General features: G+C 36.2%; 1 protein-coding gene across 31 annotated transcripts in view; it reads right to left on the bottom strand.

The window, feature by feature from the left end:
* Positions 1-26,846, bottom strand: part of LOC130267280 (protocadherin gamma-A4-like) — a 357,909-nt gene that overhangs the window by 75,601 nt on the left and 255,462 nt on the right. The window contains exon 1 of one of the 31 annotated variants that reach the window (XM_056516767.1): positions 22,413-24,962. The exons of 25 other annotated variants lie outside the window; for them this stretch is intronic. In XM_056516767.1, coding sequence (XP_056372742.1) covers positions 22,413-24,836 — 2,424 coding nt within the window. In that variant the 5' untranslated portion in view covers positions 24,837-24,962. 5 more of the 31 variants (XM_056516757.1, XM_056516780.1, XM_056516782.1 and 2 more) reach the window with 5 other exon arrangements.

Below are 26,846 nucleotides of genomic sequence, written 5' to 3'. Positions count from 1 at the left end.
CAAAAATCTAGTAAAAGTACTGAACACAATCATGGTGGCTTTCCCATGCAGACTAGGAGGCATTGTAGGCACATAAGGTCACATAGCAAGCACCAGTATAACGGGAAGATTAAAGCACTGAAGATGTAAACAACAGGTGGAATGGCAAGAATTCTTCTTGTGGTAGTAATGACAGCATTACCAACCAGAAATTTAAGTTGTTCCAAATACAGTATATGGCTATATTATCATAAAAAATAGTTAATAGCTTCAGTACAATGTATTGGTCCACAGTGGCTTATGATCTACTGTGGTGAACTAAAGTTAATAAATATAAAACATAAAATAGAGAAACATTGTAGGATGAAACATCATTGCACATCTATTTCCATACATTACATTCATGAAAAAAGTATATTATAAAATCTGTATATATTTATATTGAAAATATTAGACAAGAGAAATTGTCACTAGATAGTAAATGGTTAATATGAAATGCATGTAAGGTGCAAAAACTTGTTACAGAGAAATATTGTCGAGATCAAAGCTGATTTTGAAAATATACCTGTGTTTCTTGAGATGAAGAGTTCTTTAAACTATCATTTCCAATCCCTGAGTCGTCAGCATCTATTAAACTATCCACAGGAACATTGTGTCGAGGTTTAAGGAAAGCAAAGTCCCTCTCACTTGGATCCAATGTTACACAAACATCATAAGAATATGGCAGAGGTAATGTTCCATTATTGAATAGTGAGGTAAATCTGGGATCAACCTGAGGATAGAGACTTGTACTCATGGATCCAAATGAAGAAGAAGATTTTGACTCTTTGTATTTGGAGACAATTGTAATAATCACAGTCAACAAAAAAAGAAATGAGATCAATGCCAAAGCTATTACCAAGTAGAATTGTAAATTGGACTGAGATTCTTCTTTGTTAGACTGACTGCTCAGCTCAGGAAGGACCTGATGGAAATGATCAGCGATCACCATGTTTATAGTGACTGAAGCTGAGCGGGAGGGAATCCCATTGTCTTTTACTAGAACCACAATTCCATGTTTCATGATGTCTCTTTCTTGAAATACACGAGATGTCCTGATCTCCCCTGTTTGATGGTCAATGGTGAAGAGTGATGGTTCTGAAGATTGTAAAAAGTAAGACAACCAGGCATTGTGTCCAGAGTCAGCATCCACTGCCACCACTTTAGATACTAAAGAACCTTGATCAGAGGTCCAAGGAACCATCTCAAATGTTGAGCTATCGCTCTCTGGTGATGGGTACAGAATGACTGGTGAATTATCATTCTGGTCTAATATACATATTCTTAGTGTTGTACTGCTGTTCAAAGATGGAGATCCATTATCTCTGGCTACGATCTGAATAATAAATTCTCTATGTTTCTCATAATCAAATGATCGCTGAGCATAGATGACCCCAGTCACTGGATTCATGGAGATATAGAAAGACATGGGATCTTCTTCATCAATTTTAGTCACTGTAGAATATGTTATCTTAGCATTGTCTTCACTGTCCATATCTTTTGCTTGAACAAAAAATAATGAAGTTCCTGGTGAATTATTTTCTGGTATAAATGCAGTGTAAACTGATTTCTCAAACACTGGAGCATTGTCATTGACATCTGATACATCAAGTCTTATAACTTTTCTAGAAGTCATTTCAGGAGAACCTTTATCTGAGGCCTCTATTGTAATGTTGTAGGAAAATAGCTTTTCTCTATCCAGGCTACTTTTTGTAACAATTTTATAAAAAGTACTTGCTGATGATATTAGTTCAAATGGTAAATCACCCTTTATTATACATTGGACCTCACCATTTTCTCCTGAGTCAGGGTCATGAATCTGAATCAGAGCCACCATAGTTCCAGGGGCAGAATCCTCAGGAATAACATCTGATGATGAGGTTATAGATATCTCTGGAGCATTGTCATTTTCATCTGTGATTTCTATTAAAACTTTTGCTTGAGTAGCTAGACCTCCTCCATCTTTGGCTTGCACAGAAATGTCATAATATTTACTGACTTCATAATCTAATTGTCCTTTTAGTTTAATTTCTCCATTATTGGGATTTATAGAAAATGTTTTAGAAATTATATTTGCTGTGGTTCTAAATGAGTAAGTGATCTCTGCATTGACACCTTCATCTTCATCACTTGCACTGACCTGCAGAATTGTTGAATTCACTGGTACATTTTCCCTAACACTTACTTTATATACATCCTGTGTAAATACTGGAGAATTATCATTGAAGTCAGTGACAATGATATTTATTATGGCAGTGCCTGTCTGTACAGGATTTCCACCATCAGAAGCTGTTAGAATGAGTTGATGCTTGTCTTGTGTCTCTCGGTCTAGAGGTTTCTCTAGTATAAGCTCTGGAAATACACTGCCATCAGTGCTGACCTTCTCTCCAAGAGCAAAATACTGGTTTGTACTGAGTCTGTAGGTTATCAGAGAATTAATTCCTATATCTGGATCTTCTGCATTTTGTAAAAGAAATCTTCTTCCTGGGGAGGTTGATTCACTTATTTCTAATGTTAATATGTCATGGACAAATGTAGGAGCATTGTCATTTATATCCTGAATATCAATCTTAACATTTGAAATTTTTAGTGGATTTTCCACCACAAGATCAAATGTGAGGACACAATCCACTGCAGCCCCACACAATGTCTCCCTGTCTATTCTATCAGCAATGTATAGGTCTCCATTATCCAGATTTATACTAAAATATATCTCAGATATTTTTGATACAATCCGTATTCTCCTTCTGGGCACATCCTTAACATCTAATTGAAGATCCTTTGCAAGATTCCCAACAATAGATCCTTTTCTTAATTCTTCATTAATGGAAAAATGAATCTGACCAGAGACTGAATGACACAGCCAGGAAAATAAGAAGGGAAATATTACTTGCCATCTGAGTCCTTGCATTGCTTGTCCTTCGTGCAGTTGTAATCCAGTCATCGTTCTTCTTACCATAGTAGCAAAATAAGCTGCATAAAATAATCTTTCTTCTTTATGAGTCCAATCCTTGGCATATCCTGATCTGAAATGCTGTGTATTCCTTCGTGTAGTTGAACACTGTCTGCATCATGGAGGTGATTCTGGATTTGCTAAATCTTTTCCTTATTGGTGAACAGCGGCGCTCTGAGGCGTATATGGGGAACTGCAACATTTCTATCTTTGGCTTATTTCTCACAGATATTACTTAGAAAGAGTTTATTTTAATCAGCATCTAAAGTTGAAACAAAATACTATAAATCTATTCTATTTATTATTAGAATTAATATATTTATTTAAAAAAATGGATTAAAGATATATCTAAAAAAAAAAGATATTCTACAGTATTGAAAATGGCAATATAATCCTTTTCTATAATCTAAACCTATCTACCTAATCGATAGCTTTGGCTATGTTTACTATTTATTTTTCACTTACACTCAGATCATATACTAGGAAAGCTCCAAATGTCTAAGAATGCCCCCCCCTTTTTTTTTTTTTTTTTTACCTATGTCTGAAATGCATTCTTTCTTTTTTACTATTAGTAAGTACACTCTGCTTCACTTTCCTAAACAGTGGGCCACTTCAAACAAACAAGAAGTATGTTTTTTTTTAGATTTGCCAATGGTAGTATTTGCCAATCCATTCTATGGCTACACATTGGCATATATTAGAGCCTTCTTTACTTTCAATGTATTCTGTCTGAAAAAGTTTCAGATATGAACAGAGCATTACACTTACAGTTCTATAAAACTATTATGGCTACACACACCTAGGAAAATGACAATAAAGTCTGGTGTGTATGAAAATTATTATACTGAATCTTCCTTAAATTAAAAGAAAACAGGCAAATCTCATGTCAATTTCTTTGCCAGGTAAAGACTCAAGGTAAAGTAAATATTATCCCATTACTTTAGTGCATGCTGAATAGATAGGTACTTAGGCACACCTTACTATTTCTCTTGTCTCACTTATGGCAGCAGTACAGAGCAGTTAAACTGAATACTCAGGAAAGGATACTAAAAGATCCTCCCCTTGTGCCTCAAGTAATAGTGATGTCATATGTAGGATCCCAGAGTGCCATGAATGCAATGGCAACTTCATTCCACTTGAGCTAACATCAAACCAAACATAATTAGTCTTATAGTGTTTCTGTCATGTAAATACATTTTTGACATGTCACACAGACATGTTTAAAGTTTAGACCAGTCTTGGTATTTGGGATATGCAACCATGATAAGTATGTAAAAGTCTGTATCACCCCCTACCTTGCTCAATTAAACTGATTGGAGGAGACAGGTTCCATTATAAGTCTATGGAGCCTGTGTCCAGCAATCAGCTGGACTGAGTATAAAATCACAAAACAAAGCATGCCACAACATACTTTACCATGCTACAGTGGTGAAAAAAGTATTTAGTCAGCCACCAAAGATGAGAGAGGCCTGTAATTTTCATCATAGGTATACCTCAACTATGAGAGAAATAACGAGAAAAAAAATCCATAAAATCACATCAGATTTTTAAAGAATTTATTAGCAAATTATGGTGGAAAATAAGTATTTGGTCAATAGCAAAAGTTAATCTCAATACTTTGTTATATACCGTTTGTTGGCAATGACAGAGGTCAAAATTTTTTTGTAAGTCTTCACAAGGTTTTCACACGCTGTTGCTGGTATTTTAGCCCATTCCTCCATGCAGATCTCCTCTAGTGAAGTGATGTTGTTGGGCTTTTGCTGGGCAACACGGACTTTCCACTTCCTCCAAAGATTTTCTATGGGGTTGAGATCTGGAGACGGGCTAGGCCACTCCAGGACCTGGAAATGCTTCTTACGAAGCCACTGCTCCGTTGCCTGGGCGGTGTGTTTGGGATCATCTTCATGCTGAAAGACCCAGCCATTTTTCATCTTCAATGCCCTTGAAGGAGGTTTTCATTCAAAATCTCATGATACATAGTCCCATTCACTCTTTCCTTTATAGAGATCAGTTGTCCTGGTCCTTTGGCAGAAAAAAGCCCCAAAGCCTGATGTTTCCACCCCCATACTTCACAGTAGATATGGTGTTCTTTGGATGCAACTCAGCATTCTTTCTCCTCCAAACACGATGAGTTGCGTTTTTACCAAAAAGTTCTACTTCGTTTTTTTCTGACCATATGACATTCTCCCAATCCTCTTCTAGATCATTCAAATGCTCTCTAGCAAACTTCAGATGGGCCCGGACATATGCTGGCTTACGCAGAGGACACGTCTGACACTGCATGATTTGAGTCCCTGGTGGCGTAGTGTGTTACTGATAGTAGCCTTTGTTACTTTGGTCCCAGCTCTCTGCAGGTCATTCACTAGCTCCCCCTGTGTGGTTATGGGATTTTTGCTCGCTGTTCTTGTGATCATTTTGACACCACGGGGTGAGCTCTTGTGTGGAGCCCCAGATCAAGGGAGATTATCAGTGGTCTAGTATGTCTTCCATTTTCTAATAATTGCTCCCACAGTTGATTTCTTCACACCAAGCTGCTTGCCTAATGCAGATTCCATCTTTTCAGCCTGGTGCAGGTCTACAATTTTTTTTTGTGTCCTTTGACAACTCTTTGGTCTTGGCCATAGTGGAGTTGGACAGTGACTGTTTGAGGTTTGATAAGTGTCTTTTATACTGATAACAAGTTCAAACAGGTGCCATTAATACAGGTAACAAGTGGAGGATAGAGAAGACTCTTAACCCCTTAACGACGCAGGACGTATATTTACGTCCTGCGCCGGCTCCCGCAATATGAAGCGGGATCGCGCCGCGATCCTGCATCATATCGCTTCGGTCCCGGCGCTCATCAACGGCCGGGACCGCGGCTAATACCACACATCGCCGATCGCGGCGATGTGCGGTATTAACCCTTTAGAAGCGGCGGTCAAAGCTGACCGCTGCTTCTAAAGTGAAACTGAAAGTGACCCAGCTGCTCAGTCAGGCTGTTCGGGACCGCCGCGGTGAAATCGCGGCGTCCTGAACAGCTGATAGGACACCGGGAGGGCCCTTACCTGCCTCCTCGGTGTCCGATCGACGAATGACTGCTCCGTGCCTGAGATCCAGGCAGGAGCAGTCAAGCGCCGATAATGCTGATCACAGGCGTGTTAATACACGTCAGTGATCAGCATAGGAGATCAGTGTGTGCAGTGTTATAGGTCCCTATGGGACCTATAACGCTGCAAAATTTTTTAAAAAAAAAAGTGTTAATAAAGGTCATTTAACCCCTTCCCTAATAAAAGTTTGAATCACCCCCCTTTTCCCATAAAAAAAATAAAACAATGTAAAAAAAATAAAATAAACATATGTGGTATCGCCGCGTGCGTAAATGTCCGAACTATAAAAATATATCATTAATTAAACTGCATGGTCAATGGCGTACGCGCAAAAAAATTCAGTCCAAGTCCAAAAAAGCGTATTTTGGTCACTTTTTATACCATTAAAAAATGAATAAAAAGTGATCAAAAAGTCCGATCAAAACAAAAATCATACCGATAAAAACTTCAGATCACGGCGCAAAAAATGAGTCCTCATACCGCCCTGCATGTGGAAAAATAAAAAAGTTATAGGGGTCAGAAGATGACATTTTTAAACGTATAAATTTTCCTGCATGTAGTTAGGATTTTTTCCAGAAGTGCGACAAAATCAAACCTATATAAGTAGGGTATCATTTTAACCGTATGGACCTACAGAATAATGATAAGGTATAATTTTTACCGAAATATGCACTGCGTAGAAACAGAAGCCCCCAAAAGTTACAAAATGGCGGTTTTTTTTCGACTTTGTCGCACAATGATTTTTTTTTCCGTTTTGCCGTGCATTTTTGGGTAAAATGACTAATGTCACTGCAAAGTAGAATTGGCAACGCAAAAAATAAGCCATAAAATGGATTTTTAGGTGGAAAATTGAAAGGGTTATGATTTTTAAAAGGTAAGGAGGAAAAAACGAAAGTGCAAAAACGGAAAGACCCTGAGTCCTTAAGGGGTTAAAGAAGAAGTTACAGTTCTGTGAGAGCCAGAAATCTTGCTTGTTTTTAGGTGACCAAATATTTATTTTCCACCATAATTTGCAAAGAAATTCTTAAAAAATCTGATAATGTGATTTTATGGATTTTGTTTTCTCGTTATGTCAATCATAGTTGAGGTATACCTATGATAAAAATTACAGGCCTCTCTCCTCTTTTTAAGTGGGAGAACTTGCACAATTGATGGCTGAGTAAATACTTTTTCCCCACTGTATATGTACAGATTGGAAGGAGGCTCAGCACTGAGACCCTGACCAATGAAAACTATTGAGATGCCTGTGTGATATCTAGAAAATTTAATTAAATATATATATATATATATATATATATATATATAAACTTAGCCTTAACTTAGTCCTTGCATAAATTTCAAATAAAAGTTTCCTGTAGCACTCCAAAAATCAAGTTAAAAAGTCAATTTACTATACATATTATATATCTCTCCACTTACATGCTCGAACATTTTCACGTAATTCAACAGGACAAATCTGACTCTACTACCCAGTCAACCAACTTCATACAAGTAAACATGCGATTTCCTACAGTTTAACATTATTTGCTTTCTCAGTTTCTTTAAAGGAGATATCCAGCCAAAAGTGTTAAACATGAAAACTTAAATAAATGATATATATATATATATATATATATATATATATACTCACCATATGACTTCACATGGCATCCCAGCTGATTTGTTTCAAAATCGGACCCCAATAGCCCCATAAACAGCCTTTAAAAATTAAGCTACAAAAGACTACAAAGAGCTGAGCATGCCACCTTTTTTGGAGAAGCCCTTACTAGGACATCTTTAGAAACTGAAAATACTAATTTAGATTAAAAATTAAATATTTGCTTTGCCAAATAATGTAAATTTCTTATGAGGGAGTTGAAAATGTGCTCACAAAAAATTGGTCTAGATTAGTGTTGTACATATTTACCTGTGTTCCTTGAGATGGAGAATTCTTTACATTTTCACTTCCAATACCTGAGTCATCCGCATCTATTAGACTATCCACAGGAACATTGTGCTGAGGTTTAAGGAAAGAAAATTCCTGTTCATTTGGGTCCAGAGTCACACAAACATCATAGGAATATGGCAGAGGTAATGTACCATTATTGAATAGTGAGGTAAATCTGGGATCAACTTGAGGATATAGACTTGTACTCAATGCTCCAAATGAAGAAGAAGATTTGGACTCTTTGTACTTAGAGATAACAGCAGTAATCACAGTCAGCATGAAGAGAAAGGAGATCAATGCCAAGGCTATTACCAAGTAGAATTGTAGGTTGGAGGGAGATTCTTCTTTGTTAGACTGACTGCCCAGCTCAGGAAGGACCTGATGGAAATGATCAGCGATCACCATGTTTATAGTGACTGAAGCTGAGCGGGAGGGAATCCCATTGTCTTTTACTAGAACCACAATTCCATGTTTCATGATGTCTCTTTCTTGAAACACACGAGATGTCCTGATCTCCCCTGTGTACTGGTCAATGGTGAAGAGTGATGGTTCTGAAGATTGTAAGAAGTAAGACAACCAGGCATTGTGTCCAGAGTCAGCATCCACTGCCACCACTTTAGATACTATAGAGCCTTGATCAGAGGTCCAAGGAACCATCTCAAATGTTGTGCTATCGACCTCTTGTGATGGGTACAGAATGACTGGGGAATTATCATTCTGGTCTACGATACATATTCTTAGTGTTGTACTGCTATTCAGAGATGGAGATCCATTGTCTTTGGCTATGATCTGGATATTAAATTCTCTATGCGTCTCATAATCAAATGATCGCTGAGCATAGATGACCCCAGTAACTGGATTTATGGAGATGTAGTTAGATAGATGATCTTCTCCATTACTTCTTGTCACTACAGAATATGTTATTTTAGCATTGTCTTCACTGTCCATATCTCTTGCTTGAATACTAAATATTGAAGCTCCTGGTAAATTATTTTCTAGTATAAATGCAGTGTAACCTGATTTATCAAATATGGGTGCATTGTCATTGACATCTGATATATGAAGCCTAATAACTTTTTTAGTAGTCATTTCAGGAGAACCTTTGTCTGAGGCTTGTATGGTAATGTTGTATGATGATATCATTTCTCGGTCTAGACTACTTTTTGTAACAATTTTATAAAAGTTACTTGCTGATAATATTAGATCAAATGCTGAATCTTCTTTTATTATACACTGGACCTCGCCATTTTCTCCTGAGTCAGGATCATGAACTTTAATCAGGGCCACCATGGTTCCAGGGGCAGAATCCTCAGGAATAAGATCTGATGATGAGGTTATGGATATCTCAGGAGCATTGTCATTTTCATCTATGATCTCTATTAAAACTTTTGCATGAGCAGCAAGACCTCCTCCATCTTTGGCTTGAACAGAAATGTCATAATATTTATTGATTTCATAATCTAATTGTCCTTTTAGTTTAATTTCACCATTCTTGGGATTTATAGAAAAAGTTTCTGAAATTATATTTTCTGTGCTTCTAACTGAATATGTGATCTGCCCATTGACTCCTTCATCTTCATCACTTGCACTGACCTGCAGAATTGTTGAATTCACTGGTACATTTTCCCTAACACTTACTTTATACACATCCTGTACAAAAGCTGGGACATTATCATTGATATCATTGATAATGATGTTAACTAAAGCAGTGCCTGTCTGTACAGGATTTCCACCATCAGAAGCTGTTAGAATGAGTTGATGCTTGTCTTGTGTCTCTCGGTCTAGAGGTTTCTCTAGTATAAGCTCTGGAAATACACTGCCATCAGTGCTGACCTTCTCTCCAAGAGCAAAATACTGGTTTGCACTGAGTCTGTAGGTTATCAGAGAATTAATTCCTATATCCAGATCTTCTGCATTTTGTAATGCAAATCTTGCTCCTGGGGATGTTGATTCACTCATTTCTAATGTCAAGGTGTCATGATGAAATTGAGGGGGGTTGTCATTTATATCCTTAATATAAATCTTAACACTAAAAATATTTAAGGGATTTTCTATCACAGCATCAAATGTAAGGACACAATCAGCTGCAGCTCTACACAATGTCTCCCTGTCTATCCTATCAGCAATGTATAGGTTTCCATTATCCAGATCTGTACTAAAATATTTCTCAGACATAGACACTATTCGGAATTTTCTTCTCAAGAGCTGCTTAACATCTAATTGGAGATCATTTGCTAAATTCCCAACAATAGATCCTTTTCTTAATTCTTCATTAATGGAATAATGAATCTGGCCAGAGACTGAATGACACAGCCAGGAAAATAAGAAGGGAAATATTACTTGCCATCTGAGTCCTTGCATTTCTTGTCCTTCCTGTAATAGTAATCCAGCCATTCCTCTTCTTACCAAAAAATAAATTGATAGTATTCCTTGTTGCATTTATAATCCACTTAAACAGATGGCAAAAATGTATAAATCTTCTTTTTTGTGAGTCCTCTACCCAGCACATCCAGATCTGAAATGCTGTGTATTCCTTCTTGCTGTTCAACACTGTGTACATCATGGAGGTGATTCTGGATTTGCAGAATATTTTCCTTATTGGTGAACAGCGGCGCTCTGAGGCGTACAAGGGGAACTGCAACATTGCTGACTTTGATTTAAGCGTCCTTATAGATAAAAAGTTATTGTATAAAAGCCTTTATAGTAGAACTTTTTTAAGCTGCTTACATTTTTTTAAAGTATTTAATTTAAAACTTTTAAATGAAAACTATTCTGATAAAAATTTACCTGCAAGTATAATTTTTGTACTTAAAATAATATAATGATAATATATAACACTTTCTAATTACATTAAGATCAGTCGGTGCATCATCATATGTAAATCAGAAAATTATGTTTTTTTTCCCGTTTTATATCCTTATTTTTTACTTATGCCTTTAGTAAATTGTCAATTAATACAATTTCATCCTTGATCTGGATCCCCTATCTTTATTCCTTAAGACCTTCTAATAATACCAGAAGAGTTATGCCACCAGAATGTCTTAAGCAAATCCTTGTACTGCCAACATATCTCATCTTATTCTTTTATACTGTGCCTAAATAAATGGAAGGCTTTATGGGGTGTCTGGTGCTTTGAATAACATAATTAGCAATGCAATACCAATGGCCTGACTTCTGTTCACTTTTGCCAACAATATTGTCGAAAAGCTTCAAATGTTCATGAAAATATTGGAGGGGAAATAGAACCAGACTTTTGATCAGCTGCCTTAAGGAACAGGAAAATGTCTCAAAGTACTTTTTAAGGTAAGTAACCTATCTGTTACTTATCACAAAAGTACATTAGCATCTTTGTAAAGTTTAATACTTTTCTTCTATTAGTTTACCTGTTTCACTTGTCAAAAAATGTATTTGGTATCTATCAGAGAAAATTTTTGAGTATAGCAAGTCACCATAGTTATGTAACCTATCCTTCTATGTTTAGTTCTAGTGACACAGGGAAACGACACCAATGTACAAATCCTCACATCAATATCTATAAAATGTGCATTTTATATAGTTCAAATATATCATTTATAGCTCACTGTCACATCAAGGGAAGGAATTAGTGTGATTCTGAGCTTGACACCAACACAAAAAAATTGGAAAATAAAGGATTTTGTTGTGAAAAGAAAAAAAGAATATTAAAAGCTATATAAATTGAGTATTGCCATAATCCACAGAATACAGGTAACATAATTTTTACTACACAATGAACACAAGTTAACAAAGATTTACCACTAACATACATTACAATATGTCACAAAAAAACTATCCCAGAATCATGCCACTCAGTAAAAGCATGTCAATGCTATTACTACTCAAAGAGACACAAGCCATATTTAAAAAATTGGGCATTTTCATTAAGGTAAAAACATGTGGGGGGGGGGGGGGTTTAAACATGCGGTTAAGTGGAATTTTACATGATAAATCTCATATATATATATATATATATATATAAAAATATATAGACCGCCTGTTAAATTGCTATAGAGAATGACGAAAAGGAGTTAAAGCATAATTGCATAATATGTATTAACTTGTTGACTAAAGATCTGTCTAAAATGCTCACAAGATATAGTAACCAGGTGCAACACACCAAATCTAAAGGTAGCCAAACATAGATAGACCCGATCAACTAAAAAAAATTGCCGCTTTTCACCATGCTCAAGATTCCTCACCAAAACATTTTTATGTTTATGGACAGTGCATTTCATTGTGACAAATTAAACATTCCTTACTCCAAAATAATTTGCTAGTCCATAAATTGATTTTACCAGATAATAGTACATATAGATTTTACTTTAGCAACACAATTACACAAATTAACAGTAAGCACATCATGTAAATCATATTAAAGGGGTCGTCCAGTGGTGAAAAACTTATCCCCTATCCTAAGGATAGGGGATAAGTTTGAGATCGCGGGGGGTCCGACCGCTGGGGCCCCCTGCGATCTCTCTGTACGGGGCCCCGGCTCTCCGCCGAGATAGCGGGTGTCGACCCCCGCACGAGGCGGCGGCCGACACGCCCCCTCAATACATCTCTATGGCAGAGCCGGAGATTGCCGAAGGCAGCGCTTCGGCTCTGCCATAGAGTTGTATTGAGGGGGCGTGTCGGCCGCCGCCTCGTGCGGAGGTCGACACACCCCCTTCCAGCGGGCTGTCGGGGCTCCGTACAGGAGATCGCGGGGGCCCCAGGGGTCGAACCCCCCGTGATCTGCAACTTATCCCCTATCCTTAGGATAGGGGATAAGTTGCTCACCACTGAATCACCACTGGACTACTCCTTTAATATAACACACATATTCATTATTATCTTCTTTTGTTCATGGCTATGAACTGTGGTAATTCTTTGAAAGCAGTTACTGTAAACCTTTTAAGCAAACCTGTCACTCTGAAATACCTGTCCAATGTGCAGGTAACATGTTATAGAGCACAATAGATGAGGAGATTGGAATATGGTACTGTACAGAAAATTACTATTATGGCCCCAATTTACTAAGAGTGTTGTGTAGGTTTGTTTGTGGGTTTTAATTCCCTACAACTTTTTTTTCCACAGTATTTACTAAGGTTTCCCTGCATTTTGCATTTTTCCCTACATTTTTTTAACACATGCTCTGATCTGCGGGGTTTTCCTCAGCTCAAATCCACAACATTTTCTGTGGAAAACTTAGTAAATACGTTGTTTTTTTTGAAAATGTCAGGAACATTCCCCTTTTCCCAACAGCCACACCTTTTTGGGGGTTTTCTCAGTAAAATGGACAGTCAGTTGGGTTTTTCATTTCTGGCGCAGACAGAATTCTGCTGCAATGAGACAGAATTCTGACGCAATGAGACAGAATCTGTCGCACAACCTGACAAAACATGTCGGGTTTACAATAGTTAATCAGGGCCAATGTAATGCTTAAACTCTTTTTATGCATTGAAGTCCAGTAGGCAGTCTCACTCAATAATGGCCCGCCAAAGGTTTGTACATACAGACTCAACTGTCAATTACTAACACCACTCCCTGGACTCTAAAGTCTAGAATGAGCTGACATTTAAATGACTAACATGTTCAAGGTAATAAATCTTCTCCTAAAAAAAACTATTCATCTTCCTTCCAGGCTCCTCCTGCTCTATAACATGTTACCTGCAAATCATATGGCATGTTCACCATGACAGCTTTCCCTTCATTGGTGGAACAGCACATATTTAACTAACTATAACCAGTCTAGTTGAGGAAAAGGTTGTGTTTCTAGGCTTTCCTCTCAAGGCAATTCTCAGTTTACAAAGTGCCAGTGTTTGAGTTAAAAGGGAATTTACAACATGAGCTCTCCATAACCATTTTTCGTGTACTGTATATAGCTTGATATCGGTTAGGGCCAATTCACACCACAGATTTTCCAGTTGGAACTCTATTCCGGTGTACAGCTACGGAAAATATGGTGCGACATGATTGCATTCATTGGGATTCTGCTGCACCATTCACAACATTCCATTGCGGGATTCAGGACCCCATACTACGCCGAAAGAACTAACATGTTCTTTCTGTTGGCACTCAGAAATGCATTGTCATCTATGGACATCCATCTAGTGCTGGTCTGTTCTGCCGACTCCTGAATAAGATAGAATCTCTGTCCAGAATTTCTCTGGGCAGAGATTCTGTAGTGTGAATTAGACCTTATTTTTTACAGATGTTTTATCACTTTTATCAATAAATATATCTGCCAGTATAAAATGCCTATTAAAACAGGCTTCTCAGAAAGATATATACGATAAATGTCACCCATTGACATTGTATCAGGAAGTTTATTGAGATTGCCATTGAGACTATTGGCAGTCAAAAATGTTAAGTTAGATTGGATTTTTTTGTTGGATTTATTTTGTTATGCATGATATGTATTAACTTGTTGGCTAAAGATCTGTCTAAAATGCTCACGAGATATAGTAACCAAGTGCAACACACCAAATCTAAAGGTTCCCAAACATAGATAGACCCGATCAACTAAAGAAAATTGTCATACTGCTGCTTTTCACCATGCTCAAGATTCCCCACCAAAACATTTTTATGTTTATGGAAATCGCATTTCATTGTGACAAATTAAACATTCCTTACTTCAAAATAATTTGCTACTCCATAAATTGATTTTACCAGATAATAGTACACATAGATTTTTCTTTTGTAGGACAATTACACAAATTAACAGTAAACACATACTGTATATCATATTAATATAACACACATATTCATTATATCTTATTTTGTTCATGGCTATGAACTGTGGTAATTCTTTGAAAGCAGGTACTGTAAACCTTTTAAGCAAACCTGTCACCCTGAAATACCTATCTTATGTTTATGAGAAGCCTAACTCTATTAGGATATCTTTCTGATGAGTCTGTTTTAATAGTCATTTTGTACTGGCAGATTTATTTATTGATAAAAGTGATAAAACACCTGTGAAAATAAAGATAGTAACATATTATCATAAGTTGTAAGGCTGGGAAAACACATTAATCTATCCAGATCAGCCTAATATGCTGAAAATGCAACTGTAAGGGCATGATCAGCTAGGTGTAGACAAATTGCCACTGTAATGTGCCACTGTGTCCAAGCCCACCCTGGTATATTTTAGTTTATTTTGAAGAGTACCTGTTACAATGATATGTGTAACTGGCTTGGCATTCTTGTGGGTTGACTTTGCATGGGGCTTCTGACATTTTGACTTGTGATTGTGTCATGACAGGACAAGTCTCAAGCTATGAAAATGGACATATCCTGCCACCAGATAATTATGACAGGTACTTTAAGTTCTTTTCTGGTCAAGCTGGTTATTATGAGATGTGTATAGTTGGATAATATAATTAAACCCACAAATAAGCACTTTTACAGAGCCAAATTCTTACTTCTTTGGAGCTATACAGTATGTTGTATCACATGATTCTTCTAAGCCAGTCAGAAACTTTGGATAAACTCATATGAGACAGTCTCTAACTCCTATTCCTAAGGATCATGTGACCTTTTTTTTTAGAGCTGGTAAGTGAGTTAGCATGTGACTCCAAAGAGCTAGTAATTTTTATCACACTCAATGATAAAACAATTTATCACGCTCATATTTAAGATGGCATCACTGTTGCTCATAGTAAAGATTTCTCAGTGCTAGGTTGCACATGGTTACACACCAGCTTCTTTTTACTCAATAAGAGGTCTTAATTTACATATGAACATCCAAATAATCATTTTAATAATACTTTTTAATGCGTACTTTGCACAACATATAGGAATAGTGAGATATAACACTTAAATTATAATATAATGAGTATAAAAATATGATACATACCTGTGTTACAACATTTTCTACTAGTGGGCAGTTCTTTGAACTTTCACTTCCCATTCCTGAGTCATCAGCATCTATTAGACTATCCACAGGAACATTGTGCTGAGGTTTGAGGAAAGAAAATTCTTGCTCACTTGGATCCAGAGTCACACAAACATCATAGGAATACGGCAGAGGTAATGTTCCATTGTTGTATAGTGAGGTAAATCTGGGATCAACTTGAGGATATAGACTTGTACTCATTGATCCAAATGGTGTAGAAGATGTTGACTCTTTGTACTTAGAGACAACAGCAATAATCACAGTCAACATGAAAAGAAAGGAGATCATTGCCAAGGCTATTACCAAGTAGAATTGTAGGTTGGACTGAAATTCTTCTTTGTTAGACTGACTGCTCAGCTCAGGAAGGACCTGATAGAAATGATCAGCGATTATCATCTTTATAGTGACTGAAGCTGAGCGGGAGGGAATCCCATTGTCTTTTACTAGAACCACAATTACATGTTTCATGATGTCTCTTTCGTGAAACACACGAGATGTCCTGATCTCCCCTGTGTACTGGTCAATGGTGAAGAGTGATAGTTCTGAAGATTGTAAAAAGTAAGACAACCAGGCATTGTGTCCAGAGTCAGCGTCCACTGCCACCACTTTAGACACTAAAGAGCCTTGATCAGACGTCCAAGGCACCATCTCAAATGTTGAGCTATCGCTCTCTGGTGATGGGTACAGAATGACTGGTGAATTATCATTCTGGTCTACTATACATATTCTTAGTGTTGTACTGCTGTTCAGAGATGGTGATCCATTGTCTCTGGCTATGATTTCGATATTAAATTCTCTATGCTTCTCATAATCAAATGATCGCTGAGCATAGATGAACCCAGTCACTGGATTAATGGAGATGAAGGAAGACAGGGGATCTTCAACATCGCTTATAGACATTATAGAATATGTTATCTTAGCATTGTCTTCACTGTCCATATCTCTTGCTTGAATACTAAATATTAAAGCTCCTTGTAAATTATTTTCTGGTATAAATGCAGTATAACCTGATTTCTCAAACACTGGTGCATTGTCATTGATATCTGATACATCAAGTCTCATAACTTTTCTAGAAGTCATTTCAGGAAAACCTTTATCTGAGGCTTGTATTGTGACATTGTAGGATGCTATTACTTCTCTATCTAAACTTCTTTTTGTAATGATTTTATAAAAATTACTTGCGGATGATATTAATTCAAATGGTGAATCTTCTTTAATTTCACACTGGACCTCACCATTTTCTCCTGAGTCGGGATCGTGAACTTGAATCAGTGCGACCACAGTTCCAGGGGCAGAATCCTCAGGAATATGTTGTGATGATGAGGTTATCAATATCTCAGGAGCATTGTCATTGATATCTATAATTTCCATTAAAATTTTAGCTTTGGCAGCTAGGCCTCCTCCATCTTCTACTTGCACCAAAATCTCATAGAATTGTATTGCTTCATAATCTAAACACTCCTTTGTTTTAATTTCTCCACTTGTGGAATTGATAAAAAAGGCATCAAGAATGTGATTTGCTGTAGTGCTAAATGAGTAACTGATCTGTGCATTGACACCTTCATCTTCATCACTTGCACTGACCTGCAGAATTGTTGAATTCACTGGTATATTTTCCCTAACACTTACTTTATATACATCCTGTGTAAATACTGGAGAATTATCATTGATATCATTGATGATGATATTTATTATGGCAGTACCTGTCTGTACAGGATTCCCACCATCAGAAGCTGTTAGAATGAGTTGATGCTTGTCTTGTGTCTCTCGGTCTAGAGGTTTCTCTAGTATAAGCTCTGGAAATACACTGCCATCAGTGCTGACCTTCTCTCCAAGAGCAAAATACTGGTTTGCACTGAGTCTGTAGCTTATAAGAGAATTAATTCCTATATCCAGATCTTCTGCATTATGTAAAAGAAACCTTCTTCCTGGGGAGGTTGATTCACTCATTTCTATTCTTACTATATCATTTACAAATGTAGGAGGATTGTCATTTATATCCTGAATATTAATCTTTATACTGAAGACATTTAGAGGATTTTCCACCACAGCATCAAATGTAAGGACACAATCAGCTGCAGCTCTACACAATGTCTCCCTGTCTATCCTCTCAGCAATGTATAGGTCTCCATTGTCTAGATTTATACTGAAATATTTCTCAGAGACTTTAGACACAATGTGTAATTTCCTTCTGGACAGATTCTTAACATCTAATTGAAGATCTTTTGCTAAATTCCCAACAATAGATCCTTTTCTTAATTCTTCATTAATGGAAAAAATAATCTGACCAGAGACTGAATGACACAGCCAGGAACATAAGAAGATAAATATTACTTGCCATCTGAGTCCTTGCATTGCTTGTCCTTCCTGCAGTTGTAATCCAGCCATTTTTGTACCAGAAATATAATGGTAAAATTCCTTGATATGATTAAAATCCAGCAGAAAATAATCCCTCTTTTTTGTGAGTCTTATTCCCAGCACAACCTGATCTGAAGTGCTGTGTATTTCTCCTTGTTGAACACTGTCTGCATTATGGAGGTGATTCTGGATTTGCAGAACATTTTCCTTATTGGTGAACAGCGGCGCTTTGAGGCACATTAGGGGAACTGCAGCACTATCAACTTAGGTTTATTGCTAACACATACTGCTATATTTTTTCCATACTAAAGAGTTTAATGACATTGTAATGTGAGAAAAGTGGTATAAAAACTTTTACATTGTTTTTATTTTGTATTTATAAATTTAGTATTTTACAATACACTACACAATTACACTAATCTAAAGCTGATGCATTGTTAGAATGATATTCAGTACATTTAACACTCAATCCATACATTCAGATATGAACTGTTTATAGCTTGTGTATGACTAATTTATCAAAGTGGTGCACGATGTATTATAAATTTGAATCTGAAAAGATGGTCTGTCTAATTTGTACTTTGCTCGTTTTAAGCATGTCTTAGTTTCTATGTATGCTTATGGCTAGATAGAGTCAACTTTTTTGAAAGTTACATTTCATAAATCTTGCCTAAATGCTAGGCATTTTTGGGGATCATATTGATGACAAAAGTTTTATAGCAACTTGCACAAAAATGTATGACAATTTCATATCTGACCTTAGTCTTACAGCATTTCTAATTTCCCCACTGAATGCTTAGTAAAGAACTTGAGAACTTTAACCCCTTTCCACATACATTTAAGTCCATCTTTCTGGTGGACATATTCACCATCACGACACTGCATGTGTGTGGTTGGTAATCGGAGGAGATGGACTTCGATTATGACAGTTAACCCCTTAAATGCTGTGGTCAATGTGACAGCAGCACTGATTTGATGGGAGGGAACTCCCTCAGTTCTCCACCTATAATACTTTGCATTAAAAATATGTTCTGCAATGTAATAAAAGTGTCAAGTCACCTAATGGGATGTAAAGAAAAAAAGGTAAAAATAAAGTAAAAAAATAAATAAGTAAATAAAGCCAAAAGTGTGAAAAAAAACTATAAATATAAATAAATAAAAAATGAATAAACACAACCCTCCTTTCGCCAATGTGAATTATGTTTTTAGCCCCCAAAATGATATTCACATATTTGGTATCACCGCGTCCGTAACAACCCAAGTAATAAAACTATTCCATTATACTACATACTATTTATTATATATTAAAAATAAAAATTTCCCAGTAATAAAATGTCACATATACCCCTAAATTGTACCACTAAAAAGGTCAACTCATGCTGAAAACAATTTGCCCTCACATAACATTGACGGTAGAAAAAATGGCGACACACAAACATGATTTTTTTTAAAATCAAAAATAGTTTTCATAGTATAAATACAATAAACCATAAAATAAAGTACATATATGAGGTATTACCGTAATCGTACCGACCTGCAGAATAAAAATTACCATGCCAAACACCATAAAAAAATGGAGAATGACAATAAAAAAAACGAAATAAAAAACAACTGTTATTTTTATTCGTACCACTTCATAAAAAATAGACAAAAAAAGCGATCAGAGTGTCACATGTACCCCAGAAAGGTATCAATGAAAACATCAATTTGTCTCATAAAATATTTTGGTATTCTGCATCTTGATATGATGTTTACAAAATATCCTTAATAAATGGAAGACCCAAAATCCACATGGTGCTTCTTCATGTCTGACGCCTGTGTGTGAGTGATAGAGTGCTCTAGGACCACATATCAGATATTTCTAAATACATTAGAATTAGGGGAATAAATATTGAGTGGCTAACTTTTCCAATTTTTCATGGAGTGTTCACACAAAAATGCAGAATGTATTGACCAAAATTTACCACTAACATTAAGTACAATTTGTCACAAAAAAACAGTCTTATAATCATTATAAGTTAATGCATCCCGCAGTTATCAAAACATAAAACAGGACAGGTCAGACATGAAAAATAGGCCTTGGTCATTAAAGGGGCCCCTAGACATCTTATCTCCTATTCAAAAGGATAGGGGCTAAGATGTCCAATCGCGGAGCTCTTACCGCTTGGAACCCCCCACAATCTCCTGCATGGCACCTTGGCATTCTGAACCACTGAGTTCAGGGCCGGGGTCATGGTCATGATGCCCCCCTTGTGATGTCACACCCCATGGCCTCTCGATTCATGTGTATGGAAGCGGCAGGACCCTCTCGATCAAACACCTTTGGATAGGGGATAAGATGTCTAGGGGCGGAGTACCTCTTTAAGGCCAACATTGGCCTGGTCCTGAATGGGTTATGTATGGTTAAAATTAGGGCTTCAAAATCTTTTCTGCAGGAATCTCACCAGTCCTACATAGTAAAACCTAGAGCTTAATATTGGTCATTTTCCATATCAAAAGTTGTAACAATTACTTATATTACAATTTTCCACCTAAGCTGAGTAAAACAAAAAATAAGCATAGAAGTAGTTAGATGTTTAGCTAAAACCACAGATTTCTATAGCAATAGGAAGGCTTGTACAGCATATTTTCACTTCTGTCAAAGTTATCTTCTTAGCTACTAATTCACTAGTGAAGCCCACCTCATAGTTTAAAACACACCAGTAACTTACTATGCCTATGATTTTTTGACTGATTCCCTACAGATTACAATTCATAGCTGTAATCCCAGCAGCAGGATTCTTTGATTTTAGCCTATTTTTAGGGGAACCTTTTAGCAAAAAGGAGTTATCCAAAAAGCATTTCTCTATATCAACATTTTTTTTTTCAGCAAGTATAAGTGGTTTATAAAAATATGTGTAAACTAAATTTAAAGATTCTGTTTTAAATATATGTAAAAGGCAGATAGCCATAGATTCCACAATTACTGTAAAATTACACTGCGCTAAGTTAACTAAATGCACCAGAATGATTTACACAAAGCAGCTTGGAAAAGTGAAAACACTGAATAGAATTAATATACATGAAATATGAGTATTTTTTTTTAAAGAAATATGTTATTTATTTTGTACTCATTAAGAGTTGTGGTTTCTATCATTCACCAATTCACCAATGCTGCATACACAAATATGTATTCTAATTTGTAAATCTTGGTTGATGCCTAAGCATATGTATGGTTCTGAGAACTAGAAAATGCTGAACCCCATATTGTCGTCTGCACTCCTATACACCAAAGCATTTTGCAAGATTTATATGTAAATTTGGGTAAGAGAACATTTTCTAACTAAGTCTAGCTAACTGTTCTGAAACTATAGCACCTGGCATGGACAGATCATCAGACAACAAAAGCGATTATAATTTTACAGATCAGGAATCACAATGTTTGTAAAAATTTTACTCTCAGCATGTGATCAGAGCATGCTGTAACAATGGTTCCATACACAATTGTCAAAAAAGTAGAAAGTGTAACATGCGAACATCACACTTCAAATGAGACCCTTTAATTAATTTAGACCCTAGAACAGACCTCTAATTCCATTTAAACAAATATAAAATAGGATGACAGACCTAACCAAACTCTTATATACTTAAAGGAGTACTCCTATCTTAGTTTGTTATTCTCTATTTGGGGGGGATCCCATCCTATGGATAGGCGATAAAAAGCTGAGATTCAAATACTCCTTTAAATCACCCGGGTCCTCTTGCCATTCAACTTCCAGGCTATGACATACTCAAGTTCCTTTGCTTGACAGTACAAAGACCTTACATGAGCCACTTCATAAAACCAATTCTGTATGCAACCAACTCTAGTGGAATAGCTACCACTTTGCCAGCCATAGCAGCTGATAGGAGGCCTATGGATCAAAGGGCCAGAAGGAAGAGAATGTCCTGATGCTACTGGATCTATTTGGCTAAATGGAATGTAAGCAACTAAATATATAATATTTATTTTAATATTCAATGACTCAATGAATCAGGTGATGCACAATACAATATATCTAAAATGCTTACATCAAAGGTTGTGAAGGTAAAAAGTCGCAAAGGATATACTTCTTACTGTATTTTCAATGCTTTCCATTTAAATTTCCCTTTGTAGTAGAAATTTGGTATAAGTGAACACTTAATAAAACATACCTGAGATACAAGATTTTCTACAGGTTGAGTATTCTTAGAAGTTTCATTCTCAATGCCAGAATCATCAGCATCTATTAGACTATCCACAGGAACATTGTGCTGAGGTTTAAGGAAAGAAAATTCCTGTTCACTTGGGTCCAGAGTTACACAAACATCATAGGAATATGGCAGAGGTAATGTTCCATTATTGAATAGGGAGGTAAATCTGGGATCAACCTGTGGATATAAAGTTGTATTCATGGATCCAAAAGAAGAAGAAGATTTGGACTCCTTATATTTTGAGACAATAGCGATAATCACAGTCAACATGAAGAGGAAGGAGATCAATGCCAAGGCTATTACCAAATAGAATTTTAGGTTGGACTGAGATTCTTCTTTGTTAGGCTGACTGCTCAGTTCTGGAAGGACCTGATGGAAATGATCAGCGATCACCATGTTTATAGTGACTGAAGCTGAGCGGGATGGAATCCCATTGTCTTTTACTAGAACCACAATTCCATGTTTCATTATGTCTCTTTCTTGAAATATACGAGATGTCCTAATCTCCCCTGTTTGCTGGTCAATGATGAAGAGTGATGGTTCCAAAGATTGTAAAAAGTAAGACAACCAGGCATTGTGTCCAGAGTCAGCATCCACTGCTACCACTTTAGATACTAAAGAACCCGGTTCAGAGTTCCAAGGAACCATCTCAAATGTTGTGCTTTCAACCTCTGGTGATGGGTACAGAATGATAGGTGAGTTATCATTCTGGTCTACTATACATATTCTTAGTGTTGTACTGCTGTTCAGAGATGGAGACCCATTGTCTTTGGCTATGATCTGGATATTAAATTCTCTTTGCTTCTCATAATCAAATGATCGCTGAGCATAGATGACCCCAGTTACTGGATTCATGGAGATGTAGAAAGACATGGGATCTTCTTTATCACTTCTAGATATTATAGAATATGTTATTTTAGCATTGTCTTCACTATCCATATCTTCTGCTTGAACACTAAATATAGAAGCTCCTGGTAAATTATTTTCTGGGATAAATGCAGTGTAACCTGATTTCTCAAACACTGGTGCATTGTCATTGACATCTAATACATAAAGCTTAATAACCTTTCTGGTAATCATTTGAGGAGAACCTTTGTCTGAGGCTTGTATTGTAATATTATACATTTCTAGCTTTTCTCTATCTAGACTACTTTTTGTAACAACTTTATAAAAATTTCCTGTTGATATTAACTCAAATGGTAAATCATCTTTTATTATACATTGGACCTCACCATTTTCTTCTGAGTCTCGGTCATGAACTTTGATAAGAGCCACCACAGTTCCAGGGGCAGAATCCTCAAGAATACGATCTGAAGATGAGGTTATAGATATCTCAGGAGCATTATCATTTTCATCTATGATTTCTATTAAAACTTTTGCATGAGCAGCTAGGCCTCCTCCATCCTTTGCTTGAACAAACATGTCATAATATTTATTGACTTCATAATCTAAATAATCTTTTATTGAAATTGCTCCAGTATCAGAATTAATAATAAAAACCGGAAGAATATTATTTGCCATGGATCTAAATGAGTAAGTGATCTGTGCATTGACACCTTCATCTTCATCACTTGCACTGACCTGCAGAATTGTTGAATTCACTGGTATATTTTCCCTAACACTTACTTTATATACATCCTGTGTAAATACTGGAGAATTATCATTGATATCATTGATGATGATATTTATTATGGCAGTGCCTGTCTGTACAGGATTTCCCCCATCAGAAGCTGTTAGAATGAGTTGATACTTGTCTTGTGTCTCTCGGTCTAGAGGTTTCTCTAGTATAAGCTCTGGAAATACACTGCCATCAGTGCTGACTTTCTCTCCAAGAGCAAAATACTGGTTTGCACTGAGTCTGTAGCTTATTAGAGAATTAACTCCTATATCCAGATCTTCTGCATTTTGTAAAGCAAATTTTGTTCCTGGGGAGGTGAATTCACTCATTTCTAATGTCAATGTGTTATGAAGGAATGTAGGAGGATTGTCATTTATATCCTGAATATTAATCTTTATACTGAAGACATTTAGAGGATTTTCTACCACAGCATCAAATGTAAGGACACAGTCAGCTGTAGCCCCACACAATGTCTCCCTGTCTATCCTATCAGCAATGTATAGGTCTCCATTATCTAAATTCATATTGAAGTATTTCTCAGGCAAATTAGACACAATCTGCAATTTCCTTCTGGACAGATCCTTAACATCTAATTGAAGATCCTTTGCTAGATTCCCAACAATAGATCCTTTTCTTAATTCTTCATTAATGGAATAATGAATCTGACCAGAGACTGAATGGCACAGCCAGGAAAATAAGAAGGGAAATATTACTTGCCATCTGAGTCCTTGCATTGCTTGTCCTTCCTGCAGTAGTAATTCAGCCATCCTTCTTCTTACCAGAAATAAAAGTATACTATTCCTTATATTTATAATCCAGTTGAAGAGATAAAAAAAAATCTATGGATCTTCTTCTTTATGAGTCCTGTATCCAGCACATCCTGGTCTGAAATGCTGTGTATTTCTTCTTGCTGGTGAACACTGTCTGCATCATGGAGGTGATTCTGGATTTGCAGAATGTTTTCCTTATTGGTGAACAGCGGCGCTCTGAGGCGTATATGGGGAACTACAGCATCAATGACTTAAGAATTTTTTCCACAAACAGTATGTTGAATAAAGTTTTCTATATAAGTAATATGGTTTAGTTTTAAACCAAGATTATAAAAAAAAATTATATTTAGTATATTTTGAACTTACATAAAGATTAATATAAATACTGATTCATACTTTTACATTTTACATTTTCTTCCTGTTAAATATAATTTCTAATTGATCAGTTTTTCCTGATATAATTTATAATACCAAATACCTAGATTTTTGTAGGCAAAAATATTTGAATTTGTACCATAACATTTGAATAAAAGTATAATAGATACTAAACTCGTTTTGTCCTTAGTCTCAAGTAAGTGACATGATTTATATATTAAAAATGGATAGGAAAAATCCTACACAATATGTTATAATCTATTTAAAGGGTCCATTAGATTCAGTTACAATGTTAGTTTTTAATTTTGCATAATAGGGCCTACCATCATTTTTTTTCTCTATATACCATAATACTTTATGTCACACTCTTTTGACTAACAAATGGATATTATGAATTAGAATGAACTAAAATGTGGACAAAGCTATATCTTGCATGAATCTTAGCAATCATTAAGAAAGCATAGCATATGTAACAGATCTAGAAGACAAAACAGCTGTAAAGTATATAATAAGGCATTTAAACTTAAAATATGATCTTGAGTCCATCAGGAAAATCTTAAACTAGCAAAAAGCTGAAAAATTTAAGTTTGACTCATTGGGCTGAGAAGCATCAAAGAATCTCTAGGCCATGTAAAAGATAGATAATAGATATTATAAAAGACTTATATATTTCTTATCAGTGCATGAAGATATGAAGTGAAGTGCTGGTTACTGGCAAATGCCCTACAGTTGCTGGTGGCCTCCTCAAGGTGACACATATTTTGTCTATGCCATTTAGGATAGATAAAACAACGTATGTCCAGTAAGTCATTCTGACTGAAGCCAAAAACACACTATTTAAAAATAGGTTGGAGTTTTAAAATAAATTTTAGGGTGCGTTCCCACCTGGCGTATTCGCTGCGTATTTCACGCTGTGCAAAATTTGCGGCAGCAGTGGGAAATACGCAGCGTATTCCTCGCTCAATATACACACAGGGCTTTCCGACGGCAGCCCTATATGTGCAGTGAGTTTTGGAGGTGGAGCCGCGCGTCACAGTCACGCCGGCACACGGCCCCGCCTCCAAAACTCAATACATGCATAGGGCTGCCGCTGGAAAGCCCTGTGTGTATAGTGAGTGCAGAATATGCAGCATATTTCCTGCTACTGCTGCAAATTTTGCGCAGTGTGAAATACGCTGCGTATAAGCCAGATGTATTGTAGATGTCTATACTAAACAAGGCAAAGTTCAAGGCATGGTGATGATTTAAAGCTTTACTTTTTTTGTACATCTTCTACAAAAAAGTCCAACATGATAATAAAATCAATAGCAGTATGTAGGATTTAAAAAAAAAAAAAAGTTAAGCAATAAAAGTTAAGCTTGATACCATCCCGGTGCCTTGGATTTTGCCTTGTTGAATTTTCAGACAATTTAAAGGAGGATAAGACAAGCATCGGTACTAGTGGTACCAGACATAGTAAACATACTCATACATACATACATACATATGTAAATTTATACTGTACTTCTAATCCAAATATTATATGAAATATCAATATTTTTGTAGGAAACTGTAAAATGTTTTAAGAAACACTTAACACTTAAAATAATCTACAATATACTAACTTCTTGGGCCCTACAAAGAAAATATTTA

Source organism: Hyla sarda, chromosome 4 (assembly GCF_029499605.1).
Source record: "Hyla sarda isolate aHylSar1 chromosome 4, aHylSar1.hap1, whole genome shotgun sequence".
Taxonomy (NCBI): Eukaryota; Metazoa; Chordata; class Amphibia; order Anura; family Hylidae; genus Hyla; species Hyla sarda.
The sequence above is the reverse complement of the archived record's forward strand: the minus strand, read 5'-3'. Positions and strand labels throughout refer to the sequence as shown.